We start from the raw sequence: 27952 nt of genomic DNA, 5'->3' as shown, positions 1-27952 counted from the left end.
TCTGGGTTCGATTCCCAGCTATGGTATGATCTGGTGTTTGACATTTTTGTAAGATCTGACAAGATTAGCTGCGTTCTTGTTTCTGGTGTGATTCACACTACTGCAGCCAAATAGATCAGCAGGGCTGCCAGGCAACTGGTATAGCTTAAAAGGAAATCAATATGGCAGCCTCCATATACCTCTCACTACAGTTCTCCTTTAAGCAACCTAATGGTTCTATTGCATTGAGCATAAATGTTAAATTTTAGGCTAGCTTCACTTACTTCTGTAGTGGTACAGTGCTTAGGGTGATGTGCCCACCACACAGTGAGATCTGGGTTCGATTCCCAGCTATGGTATGATCTGGTGTTTGACATTTTTGTAAGATCTGACAAGATTGGCTGCATGCTTGTTTCTGGTGTGATTCACACTACTGCAGCCAAATAGATCAGCAGGGCTGCCAGGCAACTGGTATAGCTTAAAAGGAAATCAATATGGCAGCCTCCATATACCTCTCACTACAGTTCTCCTTTAAGCAACCTAATGGTTCTATTGCATTGAGCATAAATGTTAAATTTTAGGCTAGCTTCACTTACTTCTGTAGTGGTACAGTGCTTAGGGTGACATGCCCACCACACAGTGAGATCTGGGTTCGATTCCCAGCTATGGTATGATGTATACTCATGTATGTATCCCCAGCTATGGTATGATGTATACTCATGTATGTATTCCCAGCTATGGTATGATGTATACTGGTTTTTAAAATAGTATAATTCCCTGGCAGAAGAGACCCTCCTCCTCCGGTAGGAGGGAGGAGGGAATAGGTAGAAGGGTAGAAGGGTAGAAGGGGAGGAGGGAGGAGGGTGGAGGGTGGCCAATTAAAATCTCCCTAGCAGAGTGTGTAGCAGCTGTCCCATAACTAATTAGTGTAGGCAGGCAAATGGTATAAAGGACCTTGCTTGGAGGAGGGAGGGTGGGCAGGTCCTCTAGCAGTGATGTGTATTTCACTCAATTCGGTGTGGCTCCAGGTATTAGAGCTTTTGAAACATGTTTTCTATCATTTTTCCAGTTGATAGAATTTTTTTAAACTTTCAAAGTTCGCCTCCCCATTGAAGTCTATTGCGGTTCGCGAACTTTTTCGCGAACCGAACCTTTCGCAGAAGTTCGCGAACAGGGTTCGCGAACCTAAAATCGGAGGTTCGGCCCAACTCTAATTCTCACATACACTGCAGTCTGTACACAGTATATTAACTAAAGTCTTACCAATAGCAAATATTGTGACCCCTCTGTCTTGCAGTCTTTGAGCTTTCTCTTCTACTGCATCACCAGATTTGCCATCTGTTAGTAGCAAAACAATCTGTTTAGGGGAGAAATTAAAGTTATGTACAAGAAGCCAACTTTAGAAATAACCATCTATAGATATTGACTCATTCTAAAACACTGTAACATTGTTCATCTAAAAGAAGGCTTAACAAAGTGTTTGGAAGACACTGTTATGGAAAAATATCCTATGAATTTCACTTGAATCAATTCTCTGGATGATTCTGTCAACTTACCAACATAACAAAATTCATGATAATATTGTTATAGAAAGAATAAACCAATTATCTGATTAAAAAAATGAAACTAGAACATACAAAGTAACAAAAGTGTTCAATCCATTTTTAACTTGGACCTGACTTTATGTATAGACTCAGTCAAGTGATTGGATTGGGCAATGTATATCCTATACCCTGTATTTTTATCTTCCATTTGTAAACATGCCTCAAGAAGCAGATTAGATATCTTAAGTCATATGTGGTCATATGTGTTATGAAACCTTAAGTCATATGTACTATGAAACCCTAGCAACGAAGTAGTACATTTGGGAGTGATTCAAGGTCTGTAAAACTGGGTACCACCATAGGTGCCTATGTTAACTAGAAGATTTATCGGCTACAAATGGTAGAGCACAACTCCATAGCAACAGTGTAATAGTAAAATAGAGGTGGTGAAGTTTCGTTACACTGTATAGCAGTGCAGGCAGTTGTGGGGACAGCGGGGGAGGTTGGCTACTTGTGTAATTTACAGGTAAGGTTAAGTTAGTGTTACGTATATGAGGATTAGGATTAGGTTCAATATTAAAGTTAGAACTATATGGAGAAGAGCTTTTAGTATGGGTATAGGGTAAGGGTTAGGCATGAGAGTAAGGAGAGGATGATGTTAGGAAGGAAATTATGTTAGTGTTAGAGCTAAGGAGAGAAAGCTTGACAGCCCCTGCTGATCCTTTTCATGGCAGCTGAGTAATTAATTTGGATCTAGACTCTTTAATTACCTCAATGTAATTCTCACTATGCCTGGTGATGGTAAGTTTGTCATTCACAGCTACAGTTTTGCACTAAGGACTCTGGGAGTCATGATAAATCAAATGTCACTCATGTGAGCACATACCTTTGGGACGTCTTCTCTGGAAATGGATGGATTAAATACCTTCTCTGATAAATAGCCAAGAGCTTCTCCAGTTTTAGTGTTGCCTCCCTTATAGGCAATATTTTGTAGCGCCAGTAAAACCTCTTGAGTACTTTCATAATCCGACAACTCAATGCTCATCCTGCAATAATTTCCATAAAGAGAATAGGGTTAAATGGGCTCTGTATGAGTGTGTACAGCATACACAGGAGGGTGTAGGTACAGAACACACTTATTGAATTTCTGCAATTAATGTTGAACAATTCTTACGAAGAATCTCTATCACACAGGCTCTAGAGTACTAACAGTGACAAGAAGGAGGTAACCTTTGTTGTGCAAGCCTAAGGACAAAAAACTAATTTGCCAGGCTTTTGTGTATTGCACTTCGATGTATTCATTCATGTTATTTAGATCACTTATGAAGAATCTTTTTTTCCAGGCAAAATAAGCCAAGTTGATCTAACCTTTTACTTGTGAGACCCTCTATCACTTATACGTTTTTTTGGCTTGGCGCTTCACTTGTTCCACAACTCTATTGTCCTTCCTGTAATGAGGGACCCAGAACTGAATTCCATATTTCAGATATGGTCTTACAAGAGAGTTAAACAGGAGCACTATTATGCTAATATCCCAAGTTGGAATCTCCCTCTTTATGCATTACACAATCTTATTTGCTTTAGATGATGCTGCTTGGCATTGATAAGATTATGTAATGTATTGTCTGCCAATACTCCCAAGGCCTTCTCCAAGATAAATGTCTCCTTCTTGTTTCCAGATTATTTTATACAGTGCTAGACCATTATTATGGGCAAGATGCATGACTTTACATTTTTACTTTACTTTTACTTTACATTTTCTTTTCCATGTAGCCATCCTATCTGGTTCCTTCTGCAGTTTATAACTATCTTCCTGCATGTTGATAATTCTGCATAACTGTATCATCTGCAAAAATTGCAACATTACTATCTATTTAATATAAGAGGTATTTAATAAAGCTGAACACCAGTCAATTGGATGTATAGAAGAGACCAAATCTACAAAGAAAACCTCAATGCTTGTGGTGATTCAGTGTAGTACAAAATGCTGCTGCAGTGCATTCTGGGAGCTGAGATTGTCCAATTTTGCGATAGATACAATATTGCAACCTAGCTGTTTTTACTGTGGCTACTGTAGAGTTCCAGCTTGATGTGAGTGTGTTTTGACTGCAGAAGGTTCATGATTGTGTGTATGTAAATTGAATACTCCCCTCAGCACTCATTTTCCCTTAAAATCTGAGTTCCAGCATGATGAGCATGCTTCTCTTGCTTGATCTCTTTGGATAATGCGGTATGTCATTGACTGAACTTAATTCCTTTAAAGAAAACCTGAGATGGGGATTAAAAGAAAAAATATACAATACCTGGTGTTTCCTCCAGCCCCCTCTAGGCTTATTGCTTCCTCGCCATCCTTCTCCGCCTCCCCATTCTTCTGCAATTGGCCCCAGAAAGTCCTCTGGTACTGGGCCAACTGCGCATACGAGAATGTTCTTTGCCTGCGCAGGCGCAGAATGCTTCCAGTGACAGGAGCATGACAGAGGAGCATGTGCGGCTGGAATGCACCTGTACTGAATGGCCATGACTGAGGGATTTCCAAGGCCAGTTGTGAACAAACTAGGACGTGGAAAAGGACAATGAGGGAGCGATAAGCCTGGAGGGGGCTGGAGGGAGCCCCATTTATATATATATATAAATATATATATATATATATATATATATATATATATATATAATGTATCCCCTCTCAGGTACTTAATACTCAAGGATGGATGCCGTCCAGGACCAGTGCCTTATTACTTGCTCACTACGGTTGCTTAGAAATGTCCTTACTGTCTAAAGCATTGTAAAAATGTAACTTCACAAATATTTTTGAAATGGAAGCCGCTTGACCAGAATCCTTAGCTGTTTCCATAATAGAGCAGTGCGCGTTTTCTAAGCCCCATTATCAAAACTGTACTGCTTTAATTTTTTGCTATAGATGATGTTGAACCACGCTGTAATGTCATGGACTGTCAGCTTCAAATTACCTTGTATTGTCTCCATAAACAGCAACTCCAAACCGGATTCCTTCCTTCCCAAGTGCTTCAGTATGCTGAAAAGAGGTAATCATACTCCTTATGAAATCTTTAATGATGTGAAAGTTCTCTTCTCCAACACTCCACGATTCATCTATCAGGAATAAGATGTCTGCTGTCTCTGCAGATCTGCAATCTATGTAACAATAAATGATCCAATTGTTAAAATGTCACATTATTGCTAGCTAACACTAAAAATATCAATGGTTAAAATGATATTATAGTCAAACAAGGGCATTGAAAGCTTACAGATTTTGTTATTTTAAACAAACATTGTTGTAGAATTCCTTCAGATTCTTTAATGTATAATAACAGTTACAACTGTGTCTTTGGTTTTGAAGCCAAGTGGAGTAGTGTGGAACAGTACTAATGTGCATCCTAAATGTGCTGTAAACCTGAGAAGTGCATGTGCTAACCTAACAGTGATCTAACAGTACAAACAAAAAAACACGCTGATTTGCACAAAAAACAAAAAATCTTTAAATGAATGCTGCAATTTGCAAATAGGCATTCAAAAGGCATTTAATGACCACAATCCACTGTGTGAAAAGTTATTTGCTCATTTCCTCAGTGGTTATTAGAAGGTTTCTCTACAGGAAAATGAACATTTAACCATGAGTTAATGTGCCTATAAAAACTTGGTAACTCTACAAGTAATTTCTATAGTCACCTCCTCAAGCCATCTGCCAAGTCTCCTCTCCACTCAGTCTTACTGCTGTAACTATACAATGGTAAGAAAATTGACTGAATAAAAGCTGGGTAACATGTAATGTTACTGTCTTATACGTATACAAACTTACCGGTACGTTATTTACAAATGTTGCTTGCCGCCTTATCTTACTGGGTGAGGGTAGCAATATACCATACAATCTAGATGGTACCATCTTACCACATCTCTTTAGTATAAGAGCAAAGAAGTAGAGAATATTTTGAAAAGATCATTTAGGTAAGCTCTCATACTACATAAAAGTGGTAATACTGGATGTTCAAGATTGTATGATGTATGGATAGCTTAACGGTGGAAATATGCAAACTCCAATATTGCAGGTGAGATTGTTCTGCGGACTGCAGATAGAGAAATTTGGGTGCTTTACAAACCTCCACACTTACGTTTAGGATAATAAGTGACTTCTAGTTTTGTAGAAGTGACAGGATGGGACTGGATGACTCCCTGGAGTCAGAGGCAAGTTTAAATATTACTCCATTAAATAAACTGAATTAATTGTTGGGACCCTATTTCTCACTTTTTTCCTCTCTTCTTTACTACTTCTACTCTCCTTTTATCCCCCAGCCTCTGACCTTAAATTAAATAGAAAGTTGTCTCCCAATCAAATGGTCACGGATAGAAGTAAACAGTAAACCGATAACAGTAAATAAAGCTATATCGCTTTACAAACTACGGTAACCTATGTGTTCAGGAACTTCCCAAGGAAATATGCTATAGCAGAGTTCCCCAACCTTGTCCTCAAGGCTCACCAACAGTGCATGTTTTGCAGGAAACCACAAACATTCACAGGTGAGGTAATTAGTGTCTCACTAGAGCTAATTAACTACCTCTGGATTTCTACAAAACCTGCACTGTTGGTGGGCCCTGAAGACAGGGTTGGGGAACACTGTGCTATAGGGTTGATAATTGGATAACAGCTAAATGTTAAATATGGGGATTTAGCATACCCTAAAATTCCCCCTGGATGCATAACTGCCTGTTTTTTTGAAGAGGCCAAGACTAACATGTTGCAGGGTGAGGCCCTGTGACCCCAATCCCATCTTCTCTTCAACTCATTTCCATCCGTCTATTTCTTTTTTTTATTTTCTTTCTTGCTCATCTGCCTCTCCTTTTTAAAACTGTATTCTACCTTAAATTGCCTTCTTCTGGTCTATCTTGGTTTCCTCATAACCTTCGAGTCCTTCACTAAACGTGACAAAAGTCTGAAGATTAGTGAAGCATGTTCCACCTAATGTAGTTTAATTCTGTGTATGCAAAACTTTATTTAGATTTGTGACCCGTTGTGCTGTGACCCGGTTGTCGGACTTGAGGTACATTTGTTTAGTGTTTATCAACTCAAGTTAAAAAAACAAAACAAATGAACAATGGGGCAGTTGATATACTGTAGTTTGATCTTCTTCTGAACTTACATCTAAGGAAGATACAATTCCAGTACACTAGAACATTTCTAGTTCAGTAGAATATGGTTTTCAGCTTCTATCAAACAACCTAAGATTCCCAACTAAATTGTTATGGTTACAAATTACAAGCAGCTTATTGTCCATTTAAATATAAAGTCTATTATACCTTCTAGTTGGGACAACACTGTCCACCTGTGAAATATAATTGTGAAGGCAAAAATCCTTAAATGTAATGATATCTTCATTGTTTCAAATTCTTTTTGGCGTGTTTAGTTTCTGTTACTCCTGTTGCTGAAGTTTTTATATAGTGTTATAGAATATCTGCAAGATACAATGACCAAAAAAAAACAAAAAACAGAGAAATGTTATTAATTCTTGTTAATATAAAGAAAACCTGTAGTAATAGGGCCATGAAGCCTACCACTATTATTCCCTTGCCCCGCTTTTGTGCTGTTTATCTTTAGCTGATACACAATACGCGAATAACCTAGACCTAGTAAGCAGATCAGTTCATGTAACTCAAAGTTTAACTGTAGTGGCCTCATATGATTTAGACACTATGGAAGCAAACATAGTAGTATGAAAGATTGGCATTTTTAAAAGGTATTAAATGCTCTTTTATACTGCAAATCGCAGATGCAATGCGATTACTTTGCACATTTTACAGTGTGATTTTGTTGCGATTTCCCTGCAATTGCATTTTGCAATTTTCACTACATGCTAGGAATACAAGAAAACCAAAAAAATATGGAGCATGGATGGATATAATGAATTAGCAAACACGGCATGTACAGTATACTGAGTATACAGTATACCGAGCACAGCTTCAAACATAATATATCTGTTTCTACTACTGCTGGATCCCTTTCTGCTGATTTCAAGAGATGCTGTCATCAAAAGTTGTGTATGTATTCCTCTTATTATGCTAATTACTGCCTGGCTTACACATTTTTCAGGGTGCTCTGAGATACCTAACACACTGCCCACAGTGTATAATAATTTGTAAATAAATACAGTTTGTGGTAGTATTTTATTATCTGTGTTTTTCTAGAAGACTTCGGGGATATTCCAGTACACTGTCCTGGATTGCAGTCTGCCTCCTATGAAGTGGTTTGTAGGCAATAGGCATCTTTTTATATTGCTTGCAGTCTTCTATCTTGCTAGATGAGATCATGTACTTTGAGGTCTTCTGCTCAACTAACTTTGTGTCACCAGCCATCTTCTACAGACTAGAGCGGGCTTTGCAGTAGGCTAACATGACTAGCTACATCAAGCTTCAAGGGACTTCTTTGCATTTCTGCATTGGCTAAAACCAACCATAACAACACACCACAACTCCAGCTGAGTCTATAAATTGAGAAGAGGCCGGTGGCAGGACATTAGTTGAACAAAAAGCTAAAAGAGTAAAGCCGCGCTTCAAAAAAAGATGGAAGCCAGCTGTCAACCTTTATTATTCATAAAAGCACTCTCTTGAAAAGATCTATACAAAGATTCCAGGCAGTCTCCCTACTCGCTTAGACACTATTTTGCAGTTGGACTGAAACAACTGCAATTGAGTAAGTGCTTTTGAAAATATAGAAAACATTGAGGATTCCACATATGGAGAAGTCCAATGCCAGTCAGATATGTCAGATTTTTACTACCTACTTTAAGTGACACCAACATAGTAAAAACTACAATTTTACATTTTATTTGCAATATCAGCCCTTTAAATGGTACCTGTACTTGGCTCAAAAAAAGTTACATGCTTGCCTTAGTAAGGGGAAGCCTCTGGATGGTCCAGAGGCTTAGCCAGTTTTCCTATGCCCCACCATTCCTCCACCGGAACCCTCTAAACAATATTCACCATTAATTTGAATATTGCTTGCAGCTGTGCTCTGCTCCGTGTACAAGCAAAGCCACACGGCTCAGATGCAAATTACAGCTCGCGTCTGTGCAGAGGCATGGAGCCTCTCATGCGCAGATTTTTTTTTCTGTGCATGAGCAGCTCTGTTCTACTGTGCAGACACAAACCCACTGGTGCCTGTGCAGTGCGGGTACATTTTTACATGTATCCAAAGGCATTCCCCTACTGAAGTAAGTATCTACCTTTTTTGTGACGACAGGTTTGCTTTCAGTGCTTAAACCATGCATGAGAGTCAGATCAGACGTTTTCATGAGTAATTTGATAATACCAAATGAATTCACTTGCACCTATGCATTCATTTATGTACATAATTAGACTTTAAAGCCTTGTACACACAAGGATTGTCAACCACTGGGATTGGGACTTGGGCGACAGCTCGGTGCCCGATGCTGTACAGAAGTCTTGCTAGCCTTCAGACTAGCAATAGAGTTTTGCTATACAAAGGATCGGAGAGCCAATGGTGTGGCACAAGACAGAGCGGCCTCTGGCGGGAACTACTTAGAGTGTGTGCAAGGCTTAAGGCACAACTTGTCTGCCAATTGTTTGAGTTGGAGATAAAATACCATTAGCAAAATCTTTAAAAAACCTCTTTAAACCTCAGTTTAGGCTTATAATTTTTAATGCAGAATGGCTATCATTCATAAAAGTGTTGTCGGTACCCAAAATCCGTGTGGGAAAATACCGCTGTCGGTATTCCAGCCTTCTGGGTTGTCATTCATAAAAATGTTGCCTGTTGCGGTAGGAGTGCAGAGATATCCCGCTGTAGGCTGTCGGTAGGCTGTCGGTAGGCATGCGGAAACAGGAGAAGCTGGCCGAGTCCCTCCATGCGATGTTCTCTCTGCTGCTGCTTGGGAGGTCTGTCCTTTTCACTTACATGTACTCCGCATGCTTATCGCTACATCCAGGGGAGCGGTAATCCCCGTCTGCATACCGCCTGCGTTAGTTTTTATGAATTGGCATTTTGTTACATTTCCGCATAGAATCACCGCCGAATGCGGTGATTTATCGCTCTGCTCGGAAAAGTCAGCTTTGCATGCGGAAACAGCCTTTATGAATACACATTTTGCTCAGTGCTCTGTAAAGTCGGCTGTTTTTAGCATTTCCACATGCGGGAATGCTTTATGAATGCTAGCCAATGTGTGTTATATATCATATTTGCTATGCACAAAGTTTGTTGCCTGCATTTTTCATTTTTATTACCTGGCTGGCTGGATGTTCAATGCTACCTTCATGTGTGAATATCAGGCACAGCTTGGCTGGGCTGAACAGTAACTTATGAGATTTCCAGAATCCTCCCCCATTGCACCATCACACACAGAAGGTAGTCAGCAAGTTGGCCCTACTCACCTCTCTTCCACGGGAGAAAACAGAGGAAGTAAGTGGGCATGGTCAAGTTAGGATTTTGTGCTCTTTTACAAAGACGGTATAATACCATGCAGTCCACAGTCTCTAATCCCCTGATTAGAACTTATGCTGTGCTTTATCACATTGCAAGCTTATCTCATTTTGGGCATTGTTTCAATAGCGTTTTATTAGCATCACATATGGTGTAAGCAGTGCTAATGAAATGTACTGGATGCACACCAATAAAATGAACACTACTGAGCGCTATTAAACATACAGAAACAAGTATTATGCAGCTAGTGAGAGGAACACAGTCTTATACAAAGAAAAGCTATAATATTATCACAAAGTAGGGATTTTGGGTACGACAGCGACAGGTGCGCTTCAGCAGCACCATAGACCACAATAAAAATTGTGGCTATGGTGCGCTGGGGCATTTAGTCTGGGCATAGGGGCTCTGTTATTATAAAGCTGAGTGCAAACAATGGCGTAGCCAAAATCTTAGCAGTTGCGGCGGTGCAAGGCATGGCAATTAGTGGTAGGGATGGTGGTAGGATCGATTGTGAGTTTGAGTACACTGTAGAAAAAAACAGTTTTGTAAAAGTAATACCTTTTAATGGCTAACTGATAAAGTTAAATGATGCAAGCTTTCTGGGATCTAGTCCCCTGCTTCAGGCATATGTCCAGATGTTTGTGTACAGATGAGAAGAGAGAGGCACTAATTGTTGCAAAGAAGGTACCTTTAATCCAGGGTGGTAGGATACATCGGGGTGTAGAGTGGGGGTGAAGGAGGCCTGACAGCTGTTTCGCTTATAAAGCTTCCTCAGAGGCCAATAGTTCCTTCTATTGTACACATGCATGCTTCCATCTGTACACATGCATGCTTGGCTCTGAGTGCACAATTGAAAACACGAAGTACGCAATCCGGTGGAGTCATTTAACCCTTTGGTGGACATCTAGTGCCAGGCTTTGTCTTCCAATTATATAATATGTCCAGATGTTAGCTGAAGTAAAACACTGATGCAGGTAAATAGTAAACACAAAGATGAAAGTTGTGCTGGTTACTATTTAGCAGTTAGATGTCAGGTTTATTTTTGTGTTTACTATTTAACTGCATTTGTTTTTTACTTCAGCTAACATCTGAAAATATGCCTGAAGAAGGGGAGTAAATCCCAGAAAGCTTGCAGAATTTAACTTTATCAGTTAGCCATTAAAAGGTATTACTTGGGAGAGAAGGTTAGTGTGAGGAAGTGAGAAAGTGTAGATATTACCAATATTTAATATTGGTAATAATTCGCACCAGATTTCAACTGCCCTCACTGTAAATGTATGCATATTTTAATGTAACAACAAAAATACACCCATGTCAGAAACTACAAAGAAAGAACCAGACATGCCTAAATCTGCATGATTAATTGGGCATTCAAAAATACAAAACAGCAATGAAGTGGGATTGTGAATCTTTACAGTTTCACCTCCATTGTGACTTAAAAATTGGAATTTGTGTGTTTTTTATTATTAGGCCAGATAGTAAATCTGCTTCTTAATAGACCTTGGGGTGCCTGTTGTTGCAAGCTTTGCTAGAGTTCTTTTCTCATTCCAATGGAATGTACATTTTCTAACATCTGCCTTTGAACGTTAATGCACAACAATATCTAAGCAGTACTCATAAAGGATTTCTACGTAAACTAAATGGCATGTTTTTCCAGTGACTGACAGCTTGCAATATGTAGAAAGCAAGCAAAACATGAAACAGTTATGCCATGTTATAATATTACAGTTTGTTGTATTAACAGAAAACTTGACAGCTTGATAAGGCGTAACTTGTCTGGAATGCTATTTTATTACCAAAGTATTTGAAATCAGTTTCTGAAGCAAAATATTTTTCTGCTTTCTATTCAGGCAGTGTTTGCTTTTCTTCTCCTGTACCAACTGCCAAATGTTTGGTCATTGCAATAGATTCAGTTAAATCCCAGGGAACACACTTTTTCTTTCAGTTTTCGGTGCATATTTTTCTGAATGTATTCTCTGCAAACCATGGCGTCAATTCATCAAGTATTACCGCATTTGGCTGAAAACAGATGATTTTACCGAGCACTTAGGAAAGTGTCAATTCATCAAGACTGTAACCGCATGAAAAGCTGAAATTATTGAGTAGTGAGGTAAATTACAGACTTGTGCGGTAAATACCTCAACAAATGTAAGTAAATGTCAATTCATCAAGGTTATAGCATGCAGTAAAACACAGTTCCATTACCAACAGTTCTCCTCTGTCGGTATCAGTGAGGGAATTACAGAACTCACCAAAGCAGAGACGATTACCTATGACTGACAGGAGCAGAAGCCAATAGAAACAGCCCTTGTCTCCAGAAAGTCCTGATGATGCATTTTGATAGGACTCACAGGCTTCTCCGGTGGGTCTAACTTTCCTACCCCCCAGGCTGCAAGCAGAGAGATCACGGAACAAAAGAGGCTTCACCTACCTCCCTTCAGCAGTTTAAATTCTTAGGTTCCTGTTTGAAGATGCGGAAGTATGAGTGGGCAAATCATCTAAGCAGGGCATGTGTAAAGTCTCCAGGAAGTTCATCTAAGCTGTGGCAATTGAATAAAATGTTAAGAAAGACTAATGGACAGATTCAAAGTGAGCAGAGGCAGTATAACAAACAGCATAGCAAAATATGTACATCTAAAGGGATATCAGGATGCCTCTTACTATTGTAATGCCGTCTCTGCACACACTCTTCTGCTGTTACCGATAATGGGCTTTGCTAAACTACCAAACTTCTACTGCACCTGTGAAAATACTGTATATATCAATTAGCACACAAAAGTCTAAAATACCGAAATGCAGTATTTTCCCAACTTGTTTTTAGTTTATCGAACAGCCTTGATGAATTGACGCCTATGCGTGTTTGTATGCAGAAAAACGCGCACATTTTTTTCACAGCAGCTAATGTAGTTGATAGAGTAAACAGACAAACTGTGCAGAATTATCTTGTAGGATGTCAGTGTTTTTTAGGCGTGCAAAAAACACATTAAGTGTGAACTAGCCCATTGATTGAAGTTACCCTGAATAGACCATTGCCTTTTTTAGGGCCTGCGGCCTGCGCCCACTAACGCAGTTGTATACGCGTCTGTCTGCTTTTCAGTATCTGTAACATTGATATGTAACTAAAAAGCGGACACAACTGCGTCAGTGGGCTCAGGCCCTTAGATCTGTTAGGCTACTTTCACACCAAGACGTTGCGTTTTAGGGGACGTTAAGGTCGCATAACGTGCCCCTAACGCAACGCGTGGTGGTGTCGAAGTTGGACGTCAGATTCAGGCGCGTTATGCAGCTCTCAAAGCAGTCGCTCCAGGATAGTGATGGGAAGTCCGGATCTTTTTAAGATTCGGATCATTCTAATCGGATCATTGAAAAGATCCGGATCTTTGAACTGAATCATTTGAATCATTTTACTAGGGAAGCAGACTGGGGATGAAAAGACTAGCAGGACAGGACTTTCCCTGCACTGTACATTCTGTATGTTCCTGTTTCTTCCAGACAGACATCCACTGTGAACCGAATCTTTCATTGTGATGATCCAGATGATTCGACTCACAAAAAAGATCCGGATCAAATGAACGATTCGTTCATGATCCGGACAACACTACGAGTCCCACCAAGAGTCACCACAGTGCAGTGAATATTAATTAGCCATGTAGCTAGTCACTGAGCATGTGCAAACAATCTAACGCAGCTCTATAGGGGTATAACGTACAGCATGCTGCACTTTCATTTAACGTACAGCGTTATACCCTAACGCAACATGTGCACTGTGACCAGCACATTGATTTTACAGTGCTGTGAGTTAGGCTGCGTTACTGGCTGCTGTAACGTGGGACTTTAACGTCCCACTGTGAAACCAGCCTTAAGGGTCATTTTAACATGCGTTCTCAGTTTAAATCAATTTTCTGTGCAGAAGACACTCATGAAAACTCATGAAAAGTCATGTGTGCCCTGCCTTATGACGCAGGATGTATAAAGTGGACCTGAACTCTTGCACAGGACAGAAGGAAAACATAGAGAAATGCACCCTGTGTGTATTCAGAGAGTTTAGCCTCTGTAATTCCCACTCATTTGTGTCTAATCACAAGTTGTAATTTGATCTCTCCGCTGTGTCACATGACTCCCTATGGCAGAGATGGCAGATAAGCTCATTTGAAAGCACAGGCTGTTAACAATATGTCTGCTACCATGAATCAGGACGTAGAAACAGTGAGATTTATTTTAGGATTTGTATCAGCTGTCACAAAGAAATGCTTTTGTTAAAAGGTTATTATGCTGTTGTGTATCGTTTACAGCAGAAAGGATGTTCTGAGTTCAGATCTGCTTTAAGTATGAACTAGCCAATTGATTAACATGAGTTAACAGTTTAAATCAGTTTGATGTGCCAGAATATACAAGTGTGTCCCCTGTCTAAAGTATGGCATACACATTATTATTTTCTATTCTTACAGTGCCATATAATAAATAGGATAAGAGAATACAGATGCAAGAATGGTAAGCATAACATTACAAAATTACATAAAATTTTAAATCCTCCCATCCAAACAAACATATTACCCTTCCCTGAATGTGAAACACTGAAATTGAAACTCATCTCAAACAAGAGCACAAAACACCAGGCTGTATCTGATAAATGATGACAAAAATAACACTCAGCATCTGGTAAGGTTCCAGTAAAACCTCCTGGATGTTTGAACTAGGTCAATATTAGAACTGTACAAAGACATGCATAAAATGATCTTTAGCTGTAAAAGTTAAAAAAAAAGAAAAAAGAAAAACAGTCACTACAGACTATTATTATTATTTATTGGATTTATATAGCGCCAACATATTACGCAGCGCTGTACTAGAATTTGTCTGTAGTCAGACTTGAATGTGACAATTAGAAAATCATCATGCATGCATTACACAGGCTTCAGAAGCATTTTTGGGTGATAGACAGTGGGAATGGTCAATGACAAGCTAATAATGACTCCCACATTATGTCCTGGAAAAAAGGAAGAAGAGAGGAAAAGAAGGAAAGATAGAGTCTAAGAGTCCCCATGAATGGAAATCAACAGTGCTTGACAGTCCTGGCCCTGCATACTCCTATGGCCCTGCTTACAAATGTAGCCCGTGGCTGACGGGCCTAGACTGTGCAGATGGTCAAGTACCGAGTGGACGGCTGAGGGTGGCTTACACGAAGGCTGACTAGCATCCTCCCACCTAGATTAAGCACCAGCCGAAGGCCTAGACCAGGAGCTGGCCTGATGGAGAAGCTGATGTGGGCCCATCTGAGAGGGCCAGAAGTGCGGTGGAGCACTCGAACAGTGGTGACTGAGACTGCAACAGTGGTCAGTGACTGGCGGTTCTGGGGTGTAGTGTCCCGGATGCTAGGCTTCGGCTGGTGTAGTGGGAAGCAGGCAGGACCAGTGATGGCTACGGCAGGGTGTCAGCATAGCCGACCTGGAAAAGCAGTGGCCCGACAGGAGAAGTAGCAGCAACCTGGTCCTCCGTGGCGGAGTGGTGGGACACAGACAGGACCCTGCTTTTATGGCCGCAGTGGTCTGCATCAGAACATAAAATCTGCATCAGCTTGAAATTATTACCATCTTATTGACCATCCCTACCAAGATCCACAAAAAGTGATTAACTAAACCAGTGCTGTCCAACTGGCGGCCTGCGGGCCGCATCCGGCCCGCCAGGCCTCCTGCTGCGGCCCCCCTGCCGCCTGCTCCATGCTGTGGCAGGCAGCGCAACTTTTTTTTCTTTTAAACCCTTTCCCCCATGCTGCGGCCTACAAATATTTACAGCCTCCCCCCTCTTTGTCCCCCATGCTGCCGCCTCTAACACCCCTCAGATCGGCGGCGGCGGCGTCAGCGGCAGAAGATAGGAACCAGCCACACCAGCGCATGGCAGCTGCACGGGGGACTTTAAGTGCTGGACGTGAGCGATGATGTCACGTCCTCCATTCAAATTCACCGCGCGGCTGCTATGCGCTGGTGTTCCGACATGACTGGCTCCAATCTCCTGCCCGCCGCTGCCAATCTGAGGTGAATTAGAGGCGGTAGCACGGGGGACAAAGAGGGGGGAGGCTGTACACATTTATATGCCGCAGGCGGCAGCACGGGGGGAGGGGGGCAAGGAGTGGGGCGGGTGTAAATATTTTAGCTCTGCGGCCAATCAGTGCATTTTGTGGGCAAATCTGCGGCCACTTTGTGTGCATTTTGTGGGCACAACTGCGGCCAATCTGAGTGCATTTTGTAGGCACTACTGCGGGCAATCAGTGCATTTTATGGGCACAACTGCGGCCAATCAGTGCATTTTGTGGGAAAATCTGCGGCCACTCTGACTGCATTTTGTGGGCACAACTGCGGCCAATCAGTGCATTTTGTGGGCACATCTGAGTGCATTTTATGGGAACAACTGCGGCCATTCAGTGCATTTTGTGGGCACATCTGAGTGCATTTTGTGGGAACAACTGCGGCCATTCAGTGCATTTTGTGGGCACATCTGAGTGCATTTTGTGGGCACATCTGAGTGCATTTTGTGGGCACAACTGTGGCCAATCTGAGTGCATTTTGTGGGCAAATCTGCGGCCACTCTGACTGCATTTTGTAGGCACATCTGCGGCCAATCTGACTGCATTTTATGGGCAAATCTGCGGCCACTCTGACTGCATTTTGTGGGCACAACTGCGGCCAATCTGAGTGCATTTTGTGGGCAAATCTGCGGCCACTCTGACTCCATTTTGTGGGCACAACTGCGGTCAATCTGACTGCATTTTGTGGGCACATCTGTGGCCAATCTGACTGCATTTTGTGGGCACATCTGCGGCCAATCTGAATGCATTTTGTGGGCACATCTGCGGCCAATCTGAATGCATTTTGTGGGCACATCTGCGGCCAATCTGAATGCATTTTGTGGGCACATCTGCGGCCACTCTGACTGCATTTTGTGGGCACAACTGCGGCCAATCTGAGTGTATTTTGTGGGTACATCTGCAGCCAATCTGAGTGTATTTTGTGGGTACATCTGCAGCCAATCTGAATGTATATTGTGGGTAAATCTGCAGCCAATCTGAATGTATATTGTGGTTAAATCTGCAGCCAATCTGAATGTATTTTGTGGGTAAATCTGCAGGCAATCTTTGTGTATTTTTTGGGTAAATCTGCAGCCAATCTGAATGCATTTTGTGGGTAAATGTGCAGCCAATCTTTGTGTATTTTGTGGGTAAATCTGCAGCCAATATTTGTGTATTTTGTGGGTAAATCTGCAGGCAATCTGAATGTATTTTGTGGGTAAATCTGCAGCCAATCTGAATGTATTTTGTGGGTAAATCTGCAGCCAATGTTTGTGCATTTTGTGGCTAAATCTGCAACCAATCTGAGTGCATTTTGTGGAGAATCTGCTATCACTCCGTTTGCATTTTGTGGGTAAATCTGCTGCTAGACTTTTTTTTTCCGGGTGGGAGGGGGGCGTTAGATTGTGTCGGACTGCCGGCCCTTCACCATGTGGTCTGAAAAAAACCAGTCCCCCATGCCCGCGAATTTGGACAGCACTGAACTAAACTACTATAAAGGTGAGATCACCATTTAAAGGGGAAAAATAGGACACTTAAATGCAGGTTGTAAAGACTATATAGAAATTCACTGAGACCCAGTCATGGTCAATCCGTAGGGCATGTCTGTTTAACAGTAAGTGTGGCTGCTGAACCAATGTGATTACAGTATGTAGGGATGTATTTTAACCACTTCAGCCCGCAGGTGTTTTCAGCTCTAGGACAGAAGCAATTTTCTCCTGTCAGCGCTCCTTCCATTCATTCACCAATAACTTTATTACAACTTATCACAACAAAACAATCTATATCTTGTTTGTTTGCCACCAATTAGGCGTTCTTTGGTTGGTACATTTTGCTAAGAGTTATTTTATTCTAAATGCATTTTAACTGTAATAATAAGAAAACAATTTAAAAAATTATTATTTCTCAGTTTTCAGCCATTATAGTTTTAAAATAAAACATTCTACTGTGCATAAAACCCATTTTATTTTCCCATTTTTCCTGCTTATTGCAACGTTAAAAATATTTCCCTAGTACAATGTAGGGCGCCAATATTTTATTTGGAAATAAAGGTGCATTTTTCAGTTTTGCTTCCATCACTAATTACGAGCCCATATAGGCAAAACATAACTGTAATATATATACACAACATACATATTAACATGTTCGCCCTATCTGGATGAGCTTCCTCGTCCAGATAGGCACTGCTGCTGCCGCTGGCTGGTGCGCACGATCTGGCGCGCCCCCGTGCGCGCTCCCGCCGCCCGCCGCTAGGCCCCCGATCAGTGAATGGGAATATAATTCCCATTCACCGATCTAACTTCCCCGCAGAAATACCGACGCTTTCTCTCCAGAGAGCGCGGTATTTCTGCCCCCAGGAAACTCCTCCCCAGCATTTTAGTTCCTGGATGCGAGATCGTTCGCATCCAGGACTTTTTTCACTGTGGCCATCTTGTGGCCAAATAGTAAACTGCACCCACATACATTTTTAATTAAAAAAAATTATTTTACATTTAAAATTAGCAGTTTCCCTCCCACACCAAAAATTACCCACATACATTTTTTTTATTAAAAAAAAACAAAAACAACATAAATAGTTACCCAAGGGTCTGAACTTTTTAACCACTTCCCGACCGCCTAACGCACAGAGGCGGCTGGGAAGCGGACCCCACAAGGACCAGCTCATGCCCAAAGGCGGCGGTCCTTGTAGGGGCATGGGCGGAGCAATCGCGTCATCCGTGACACGATCCTCCGCCCGGGATCGATAGCCCGGCATTTTGTCTCCGCTTGCCGGCCACTTAGCAGTGCCGGCAAGCGGAGGAATCCGCAAATACAGCCAATCAGGTAGTATAAGGCACTTTGTTAGGTAAACAAAGTGCCTTATACGTGCTTCCTCCTCGCCTCGTGGTCTCATTGTTGCAGAGACCAACAGCGAGGAGGAACCACTTTGTGAGTATACAGCACACATTGCTTTTTTTTGGCCAGAGTCCCTGATCTCCCACCCCAGCCTTCATACCCCCCCTCCTGATCACCCCAACAGACCCCTGCCAGCACCCTTGCACCCCTATAAACCCCACCTGCCACTAACTAGCGACGCTGTCCCTTAGCTGTTTAGGTCCCTAACTGCCTCCTAGTCAGCCCTGATCCCACCCCCTACCTTTAGATCACCCCCAGACCTCATCCCAGACTACCCCCCTGTATACTGTATACATCTGTATACAGCTACCTTACTCCCTGATCCCCCTCTGATCCCCCTCTGATCACTTGTCTATCACCTGTCCATCACCCCTCAGCATCCCCACCCATCAGAGCAGACCCTAACTGCCCCGCGGGGGTAACCGATCACCTGCCCAGGCCCTCGATTGCCCTCATACCCCCCTCCTGATTACATCCCCTGCTCTTTGTTTACATCTGTCCTCCCCAGCAATCACTAACTGATCTGTGATCAGTAACCCCCTGTGTCTGCCTCATCAGATCAGGACTCAGTCTGCCCCGTGCGGGCTCCTGATCAGCCCCCCACCCCCTCAAATCCCCCTCAGACCCCCTCCCTAATCACCGTCCAAGTGCATTGTATTTGACTGTGCTGTGATTGTATCGATTGTGCTGCGCTTGTATTCGATTGTGCTGCGATTGTATTTGATTGTCCCGTGATCTGCTTCGATTGTCCCGTGATTGTTTGATTGCCTCTGAGACCCCACTTCCCAACAACCCCCCACCCCCACCCCCATCACCTTCCGAGTGCATCAGATTTGATTGTGCGGTGATTGGATTCGATTGTGCTGTAATTGTATTTGATTGTCCCGTGATCGGCTTCGATTGCCCCGTGATTGTTTGATTGCCTCTGAGAGCCCACTTCCTGCCACACCCAACCCCACCCTCCCCCCATCACCTTCCGAGTGCATCAGATTTGATTGTCCCGTGATTGGCTTCGATTGCCCCGTGATTGTTTGATTGCCTGAGACCCCACTTCCCGCTACACCCAACCCCACCCTCCCCCCCACCACACCCAACCCCACCCTCCCCTCCCACCACACCCAACCCCACCCTCCCCCCAACACCTCCAACCACCACTTTCCGAGTACATCAGATTTGCTTGTGCTGTGATTGGAGTCGATTGTGCTGTAATTGTATTTGATTGTTCCGTGATTGTATTATTGCCTCTGAGACCCCACTTCCCACCAACCCCAATACCTCTCAAATACTCCCTTTTGCTAGGTAGGTGCTCTTTTTTTCTGGGTAGTCTCGGAGGAAAACCCCATAAATTTAGCAATCCACAATGACAAGAAGGGGGCTTTCCGATGAGGAGGTATACAGGTATATGGACCAGTCGGATGAGTTCTTTTGGGAAGAATCATCCACCGAATCATCCGGGTCCGAATTTGAACCTGTGGAAAGCAGTGGGTCCCTGACCGAAAGTGATGACGAGGCTTTGGTCTCGGCTAGAGCCAGGCGTACCAGACCCCATGTCGTTAGACCGCAAGTGGCGCAGGATCCGCCTCAAGGGCAGCAGGGTGGTGCTAGCGCTGATGATAGTTTTCTTGGTGAGACAGGCACCAGCAGCGCAGCATCTCCTGGACTTGGTACCAGTACTTCCGTAGACCCTGGTGAAGTGGTGAGCGCCAGCATGGAAGTTGAAACTGGTACGGTGGCAAGTGCAGTAGTACCCCCGTCGCAGCCACCAAGAAGAAGACGGGCCCGTAGTACCCATAGACTCCCAGAGGTGCTGGCACATCCAGATTGGCAATCCCCTGATTCCGCCGCACCCGTAGTGCCCCCTTTCACCGCCCGGTCTGGAGTCCAGGTGGCGACAGCTCATCTAGGAACGGCCCTAGACTTTTTGCAGCTGTTCATCACCCAGGTTCTCTTGGACTTAATTGTGGTTGAGACCAACCGTAAAGCCACACAATTCATCACCGAGCACCTGGAGAGCATCTATGCCCAGCCTTTCCGGTGGAAACCAGTCCAAGTTTCCGACATTAAAATCTTTTTGGCCCTTATCCTTCACTTGGGACTAATGAAACAGAATGTATTGCGGTCATATTGGTCTACGAACCCAGTACATCATGTTCCCTTGTACCCTGCTGCCATGTCCAGGACACGATTTGAGTCCACCCTGCGCTTCCTGCACTTCAACGACGACGAAACCTGTCATGAAAAGGGCCACCCTACCCTACTTATGACCGGCTCCACAAAATTCGGCCCCTCATAGACCACCTGTCATCAACATTTGCAGATGCTTATATCCCTGAACAGAACATCTGTGTAGACGAGTCCCTCTTACGCTTTACCGGGCGCCTTGGCATCAAACAGTACATCCCAAGCAAGCGCGCCCGGTATGGGGTGAAACTGTATAAGCTCTGTGAAAGGGCCACAGGCTATACATGTCGTTTTAGGGTCTATGAGGGAAAAGACTCAAAATTGGAGCCGGTCGGATGCCCTGACTACCTGGGGAGCAGTGGAAAAGTTGTGTGGGACTTGGTGTCACCCTTGTTCCAGAAGGGGTACCATCTTTTTGTGGACAATTATTACACAAGTGTGGCCCTCTTTCAGCACTTAAAGTTAGAAGGAATCCGATGCTGTGGCACTGCGCGGCCTAGTCGCCAGGGCTTCCCCCAACGGCTCGTTACCACCAGACTTGAACGGGGCAGAGGGCCGCCTTGCGTACTGACGACCTGCTCGCGGTGAAATGAAGGGACAAGAGGGACGTTTACTTTCTGTCCACCATTCACACAGACACGACAGTCCAAATTCAACGGGCAACTGCGGTCATTGAAAAGCCCCTTGTCGTCCACGAATATAATGTCAACATGGGAGGGGTGGACTTCAATGACCAGAGGTTAGCGCCCTATTTAGTTTCCCGGAAAACAAGACGCTGGTATAAGAAAGTGTCTTTTTATCTGATTCAATTGGCAGTATACAACAGCTTTGTTCTCTACAGTAAGGCTGGGAGAACTGGATCTTTCCTTCAATTTCAGGAACAGATCGTTCTGGACATCCAGTATCAAGGAGGTGCCAGCCCCCCCCCCCCCAGATGCAACTAGCCGACTGCATGGAAGGCATTACGCCTATCAGCTTCCGTGTGCCCCAGGTCAACGCATCCGAAGAAAAGGTTGTCGTGTCTGCAGCAGTGCTAGAAGAAGGACTGACACCGTTTTTTTTTGTCCCAAATGTCCTAACCAGCCTGGCATATGCGCAGGGGAGTGCTTTGAGAGGTACCACGAGCAGGTACACTATTAGAACCTAGGGAACTCCATACATAGGAGTAGGCACACACTCAGTGGTCTTTCGCACATTGTCCCAGGTGGAGGAGAGGTGAGCTTCAAAACCAAAAAAACGGGAAAGCATAAAAGTCGGAAGAAGGATCGGTTTCCATGCTTGATATTGCTGATCTGTCCTGGGTTGGCGATATAAGACGGCATGTTTGAATTTCCCTTGAGTGTGGACACCCCCGATTTATATGTGATTTACTTTGGGCCTATGATGATGCTTTAATGCCACACAGAGTCATGTCTATTGGCAGGCATATTGCTGTATCCTACAGGCATAATGCTGTATACTAAAGTTCTGAGGCCCAGTCACATAAGTTGGTGGCTCACCCTGAGTGCAGGGTGGCACGGGGTGTCTCTCTCCTGAGGTTATCACTGCCATTGATGTGGAGGAAGATCTGCGATTGATATGGAGCAAGGTATGTTTGCCGTTCATTTTTCCTTTCAGCCCAGAGTGCATTACCCGTATACCCAATATAAGGAGTATAGCAGAAACTCCTAATACTGGCCATACATGTGATGATTGCAGAGACCCTAAAATGCCAGGACAGACTTAACAAATGACCCCATTTTGAAAAGAGGACACCCTAAAGTATTATGTGAGGTGCACGGTGAGTTCATAAAAGATTTTAGTTTTTGTCACAAGTTAGCAGAATTTTTTTTTTAAATTTTTTTTTTTAACAAAGTGTCATTTTCCGTTTACTTGTGACAAAAAATAAAATTTTCAATGACCTCACCATTACCCTCATGGAACACCTTGTTGTGTATTCTTTCCAAAATGGGGTCATTTGTGGGGTTTGTTAACTGTCCTGGCAAGTGGGCGGGGTGCTAAATTTTGAGCACCCCTGTAAAACCTAAAGGTACTCATTGGACTCTGGGCCCCTTAGCGCAGTTAGGGTACAAGAAAGTGCCACACATGTGGTATCGCCGTACTCGGGAGAAGTAGTACAATGTGTTTTGGGGTGTATTTTTACACATACCCATGCTGGGTGGGAGAGATACCTCTGTAAATGACAATCTTTTGATTTTTTTTACACACAATTGTCCATTTACAGAGTTATTTCTCCCACCCAGCATGGGTATGTGTAAAAATACACCCCAAAACACATTGTACTACTTCTCCCGAGTACGGCGATTCCACATGTGTGGCACTTTTTTTGCACCCTAACTGCGCTAAGGGGCCCAAAGTCCAATGAGTACCTTTAGGATTTCACAGGTCATTTTTGTTTCAAGACTACTCCTCACGGTTTAGGGCCCCTAAAATGCCAGGGCAGTATAGGAACCCCACAAATTACCCCATTTTAGAAAGAAGACACCCAAAGGTATTCCGTTAGGAGTGTGGTGAGTTCATAGAAGATTTTATTTTTTGTCACAAGTTAGCGGAAATTGATTTGTATTGTTTTTTTTTCACAAAGTGTCACTTTCCGCTAACTTGTGACAAAATATAAAATCTTCTATGAACTCACCATACTCCTAATGGAATACCTTGGGGTGTCTTCTTTCTAGAATGGGGTCATTTGTGGGGTTCCTATACTGCCCTGGCATTTTAGGGGCCCTAAACTGTGAGGAATAGTCTGGAAATCAAATGCCGCAAAATGACCTGTGAAATCCTAAAGGTACTCATTGGACTTTGGGCCCCTTAGCGCAGTTAGGGTGCAAAAAAGTGCCACACATGTGGTATCGCCGTACTCGGGAGAAGTAGTACAATGTGTTTTGGGGTGTATTTTTACACATACCCATGCTGGGTGGCAGAAATACCTCTGTAAATGACAATCTTTTGATTTTTTTACACACAATTGTCCATTTACAGAGATATTTCTCCCACCTAGCATGGGTATGTGTAAAAATACACCCCAAAACACATTATACTACTTCTCCTGAGTACGGCGATACCACATGTGTGGCACTTTTTTGCACCTTATCTGCGCTAAGGGGCCCAAAGTCCAATGAGTACCTTTAGGATTTCACAGGTCATTTTGAGAAATTTTGTTTCAAGACTACTCCTCACGGTTTAGGGCCCCTAAAATGCCAGGGCAGTATAGGAACCCCACAAATGACCCCATTTTAGAAAGAAGACACCCCAAGGTATTCTGTTAGGAGTATGGTGAGTTCATAGAAGATTTTATTTTTGTCACAAGTTAGCGGAAATTGATTTTTATTGTTTTTTTTTCACAAAGTGTCATTTTCCGCTAACTTGTGACAAAAAATAAAATCTTCTATGAACTCACCAGACTCCTAACGGAATACCTTGGGGTGTCTTCTTTCTAAAATGGGGTCATTTGTGGGGTTCCTATACTGCCCTGGCATTTTAGGGGCCCTAAACCGTGAGGAGTAGTCTTGAAACCAAATGTCGCAAAATGACCTGTGAAATCCTAAAGGTACTCATTGGACTTTGGGCCCCTTAGCGCAGTTAGGGTGCAAAAAAGTGCCACACATTTGGTATCGCCGTACTCAGGAGAAGTAGTTTAATGTGTTTTGGGGTGTATTTTTACACATACCCATGCTGAGTGGGAGAAAGATCTCTGTAAATGGACAATTGTGTGTAAAAAAAAATATATTTCTCCCACCCAGCATGGGTATGTGTAAAAATACACCCCAAAACACATTGTACTACTTCTCCTGAGTACGGCAATACCACATGTGTGCCACTTTTTTGCAGCCTAATTGCGCTAAGGGGCCCATAGTCCAATGAGCACCTTTAGGCTTTACAGGGGTGCTTACAATTTAGCACCCCCAAAATGTCAGGACAGTAAACACACCCCACAAATGACCCCATTTTGGAAAGTAGACACTTCAAGGTATTCAGAGAGGGGCATGGTGAGTCCGTGGCAGATTTCATTTTTTTTGTAGCAAGTTAGAAGAAATGGAAACTTTTTTGTTTTTTGTCACAAAGTGTCATTTTCCGATTACTTGTGACAAAAAATAATATCTTCTATGAACTCACCATGCCTCTCAGTGAATACTTTGGGATGTCTTCTTTCCAAAATGGGGTCATTTGGGGGGTATTTATACTATCCTGGAATTCTAGCCCCTCATGAAACATGACAGGGGGTCAGAAAAGTCAAAGATGCTTGAAAATGGCACTTTTTGCACCATAGTTTGTAAACGCTATAACTTTTACCCAAACCAATAAATATACGCTGAATGGGGTTTTTTTTATCAAAAACATGTTTTTCCACATTTTTCGCGCTGCATGTATACAGAAATTTTACTTTATTTGAAAAATGTCAGCACAGAAAGTTAAAAAAAATCATTTTTTTGCCAAAATTCATGTCTTTTTTGATAAATATAATAAAAAGTAAAACTCGCAGCAGCAATCAAATAGCACCAAAAGAAAGCTTTATTAGTGACAAGAAAAGGAGCCAAAATTCATTTAGGTGGTAGGTTGTATGAGCGAGCAATAAACCGTGAAAGCTGCAGTGGTCTGCATGGAAAAAAAGTGCCTGGTCCTTAAGGGGGTTAAAGCCCAGGGTCCTCAAGTGGTTAACCACTTCCCGACCGCCCACTACACAGGGGCGGCGGGGAAGTGGAGCCCTGCAGGACGGCCTCACCCACAGAGGCGGCGGTCCATTTAAGGGCATGGGCGGAGCGATCGCGTCATCCGTGACGCGATCCTCCGCCGGCGCCTGTCACCGCTCGCTCGCCGCAACATCCCGCCGGCTATACGGAAGCGCCGGCGGGATGTTAACCCCGCGATCGCCGCATACAAAGTGTATAATACACTTTGTAATGTTTACAAAGTGTATTATACATGCTGCCTCCTGCCCTGGTGGTCCCAGTGTCCGAGGGACCACCAGGGCAGGCTGCAGCCACCCTAGTCTGCACCCAAGCACACTGATTTCTCCCCCCCCTGCCCCAGATCGCCCACAGCACCCATCAGACCCCCCCCCTGCCCACCCCCCAGACCCCTGTTTGCACCCAATCACCCCCCTAATCACCCATCAATCACTCCCTGTCACTATCTGTCAACGCTATTTTTTTTTTATCCCCCCCCCCTGCTCCCTGCCCCCTCCTGATCACCCCCCACCCCTCAGATTCTCCCCAGACCCCCCCCCCCCCCCAGACCACCCCCCCCCTGTTTACTGTATGCATCTATCCCCCTGATCACCTGTCAATCACCTGTCAATCACCTGTCAATCACCCGTCAATCACCCATCAATCACCCGTCAATCACCCCCTGTCACTGCCACCCATCAATCAGCCCCTAACCTGCCCCTTGCGGGCAATCTGATCACCCCCCCACACCAATAGATCGCCCACAGATCCGACATCAGATCACCTCCCAAATCCATTGTTTACATCTATTCTCTCCTCTAAACACCCACTAATTACCCATCAATCACCCATCAATCACCCCCTATCACCACTTGTCACTTTTACCTATCAGATCAGACCCTAATCTGCCCCTTGCGGGCACCCAATCACCCGCCCACACGCTCAGATTGCCCTCTGACCCCCCCTTATCAATTCACCAGTGCATTAATTACATCTGTTCTTCCCTGTAATAACCCACTGATCACCTGTCAATCACCTGCCAATCACCTATCACCCATCAATCACCCCCTGTCACTGCCACCCATCAATCAGCCCCTAACCTGCCCCTTGCGGGCAATCTGATCACCCACCCACACCATTAGATCGCCCGCAAACCCGCCGTCTGATTACCTCCCAAATGTATCGTTTACATCTGTTATCTTCTCTAAACACCCACTAATTACCCATCAATCACCCCCTATCACCACCTGTCACTGTTACCTATCAGATCAGACCCTAATCTGCCCCTTGCGGGCACCCAATCACCCGCCCACACGCTCAGATTGCCCTCTGACCCCCCCTTATCAATTCACCAGTGCATTAATTACATCTGTTCTTCCCTGTAATAACCCACTGATCACCTGTCAATCACCTGCCAATCACCTATCACCCATCAATCACCCCCTGTCACCCCCTGTCACTGCCACCCATCAATCAGCCCCTAACCTGCCCCTTGCGGGCAATCTGATCACCCACCCACACCATTAGATCGCCCGCAAACCCGCCGTCAGATTACCTCCCAAATGTATCGTTTACATCTGTTATCTTCTCTAAACACCCACTAATTACCCATCAATCACCCCCTATCACCACCTGTCACTGTTACCTATCAGATCAGACCCTAATCTGCCCCTTGCGGGCACCCAATCACCCGCCCACACGCTCAGATTGCCCTCAGACCCCCCCCCCCTTATCAATTCGCCAGTGCATTAATTACATCTGTCCTTCCCTGTAATAACCCACTGATCACCTGTCAATCACCTGCCAATCACCTATCACCCATCAATCACCCCCTGTCACTGCCACCCAACAATCAGCCCCTAACCTGCCCCTTGCGGGCAATCTGATCACCCACCCACACCAATAGATCGCCCGCAGATCCGACATCAGATCACCACCCAAGCGCAGTGTTTCCATCTATTCTCTCCTCTAAACACCCACTAATTACCCATCAATCACCCATCAATCACTCCCTATCACCACCTGTCACTGTTACCTATCAGATCAGACCCTAATCTGCCCCTTGCGGGCACCCAATCGCCCGCCTACACGCTCAGATTGCCCTCAGACCCCCCCTTATCAATTCGCCAGTGCAATATTTACATCTGTTCTCCCCTGTAATAACCCACTGATTACCTGTCAATCACCT

General features: G+C 43.7%; 1 protein-coding gene across 1 annotated transcript in view; it reads right to left on the bottom strand.

The window, feature by feature from the left end:
* The window catches only part of LOC137562283 (collagen alpha-1(VII) chain-like), a 519927-nt gene extending 512044 nt beyond the window's left edge, over positions 1–7883 (bottom strand). The window contains exons 1-5 of the mRNA XM_068273618.1: positions 7740–7883; positions 5648–5708; positions 4490–4673; positions 2410–2569; positions 1243–1336 (exon numbers count right to left, since the gene is read on the bottom strand). Coding sequence (XP_068129719.1) covers positions 1243–1336; positions 2410–2569; positions 4490–4673; positions 5648–5708; positions 7740–7883 — 643 coding nt within the window. The remainder of the gene's footprint in view (positions 1–1242; positions 1337–2409; positions 2570–4489; positions 4674–5647; positions 5709–7739) is intronic.
* Positions 7884–27952: the final 20069 nt, after the last annotated feature.

Source organism: Hyperolius riggenbachi, chromosome 3 (assembly GCF_040937935.1).
Source record: "Hyperolius riggenbachi isolate aHypRig1 chromosome 3, aHypRig1.pri, whole genome shotgun sequence".
Taxonomy (NCBI): Eukaryota; Metazoa; Chordata; class Amphibia; order Anura; family Hyperoliidae; genus Hyperolius; species Hyperolius riggenbachi.
The sequence above is the reverse complement of the archived record's forward strand: the minus strand, read 5'-3'. Positions and strand labels throughout refer to the sequence as shown.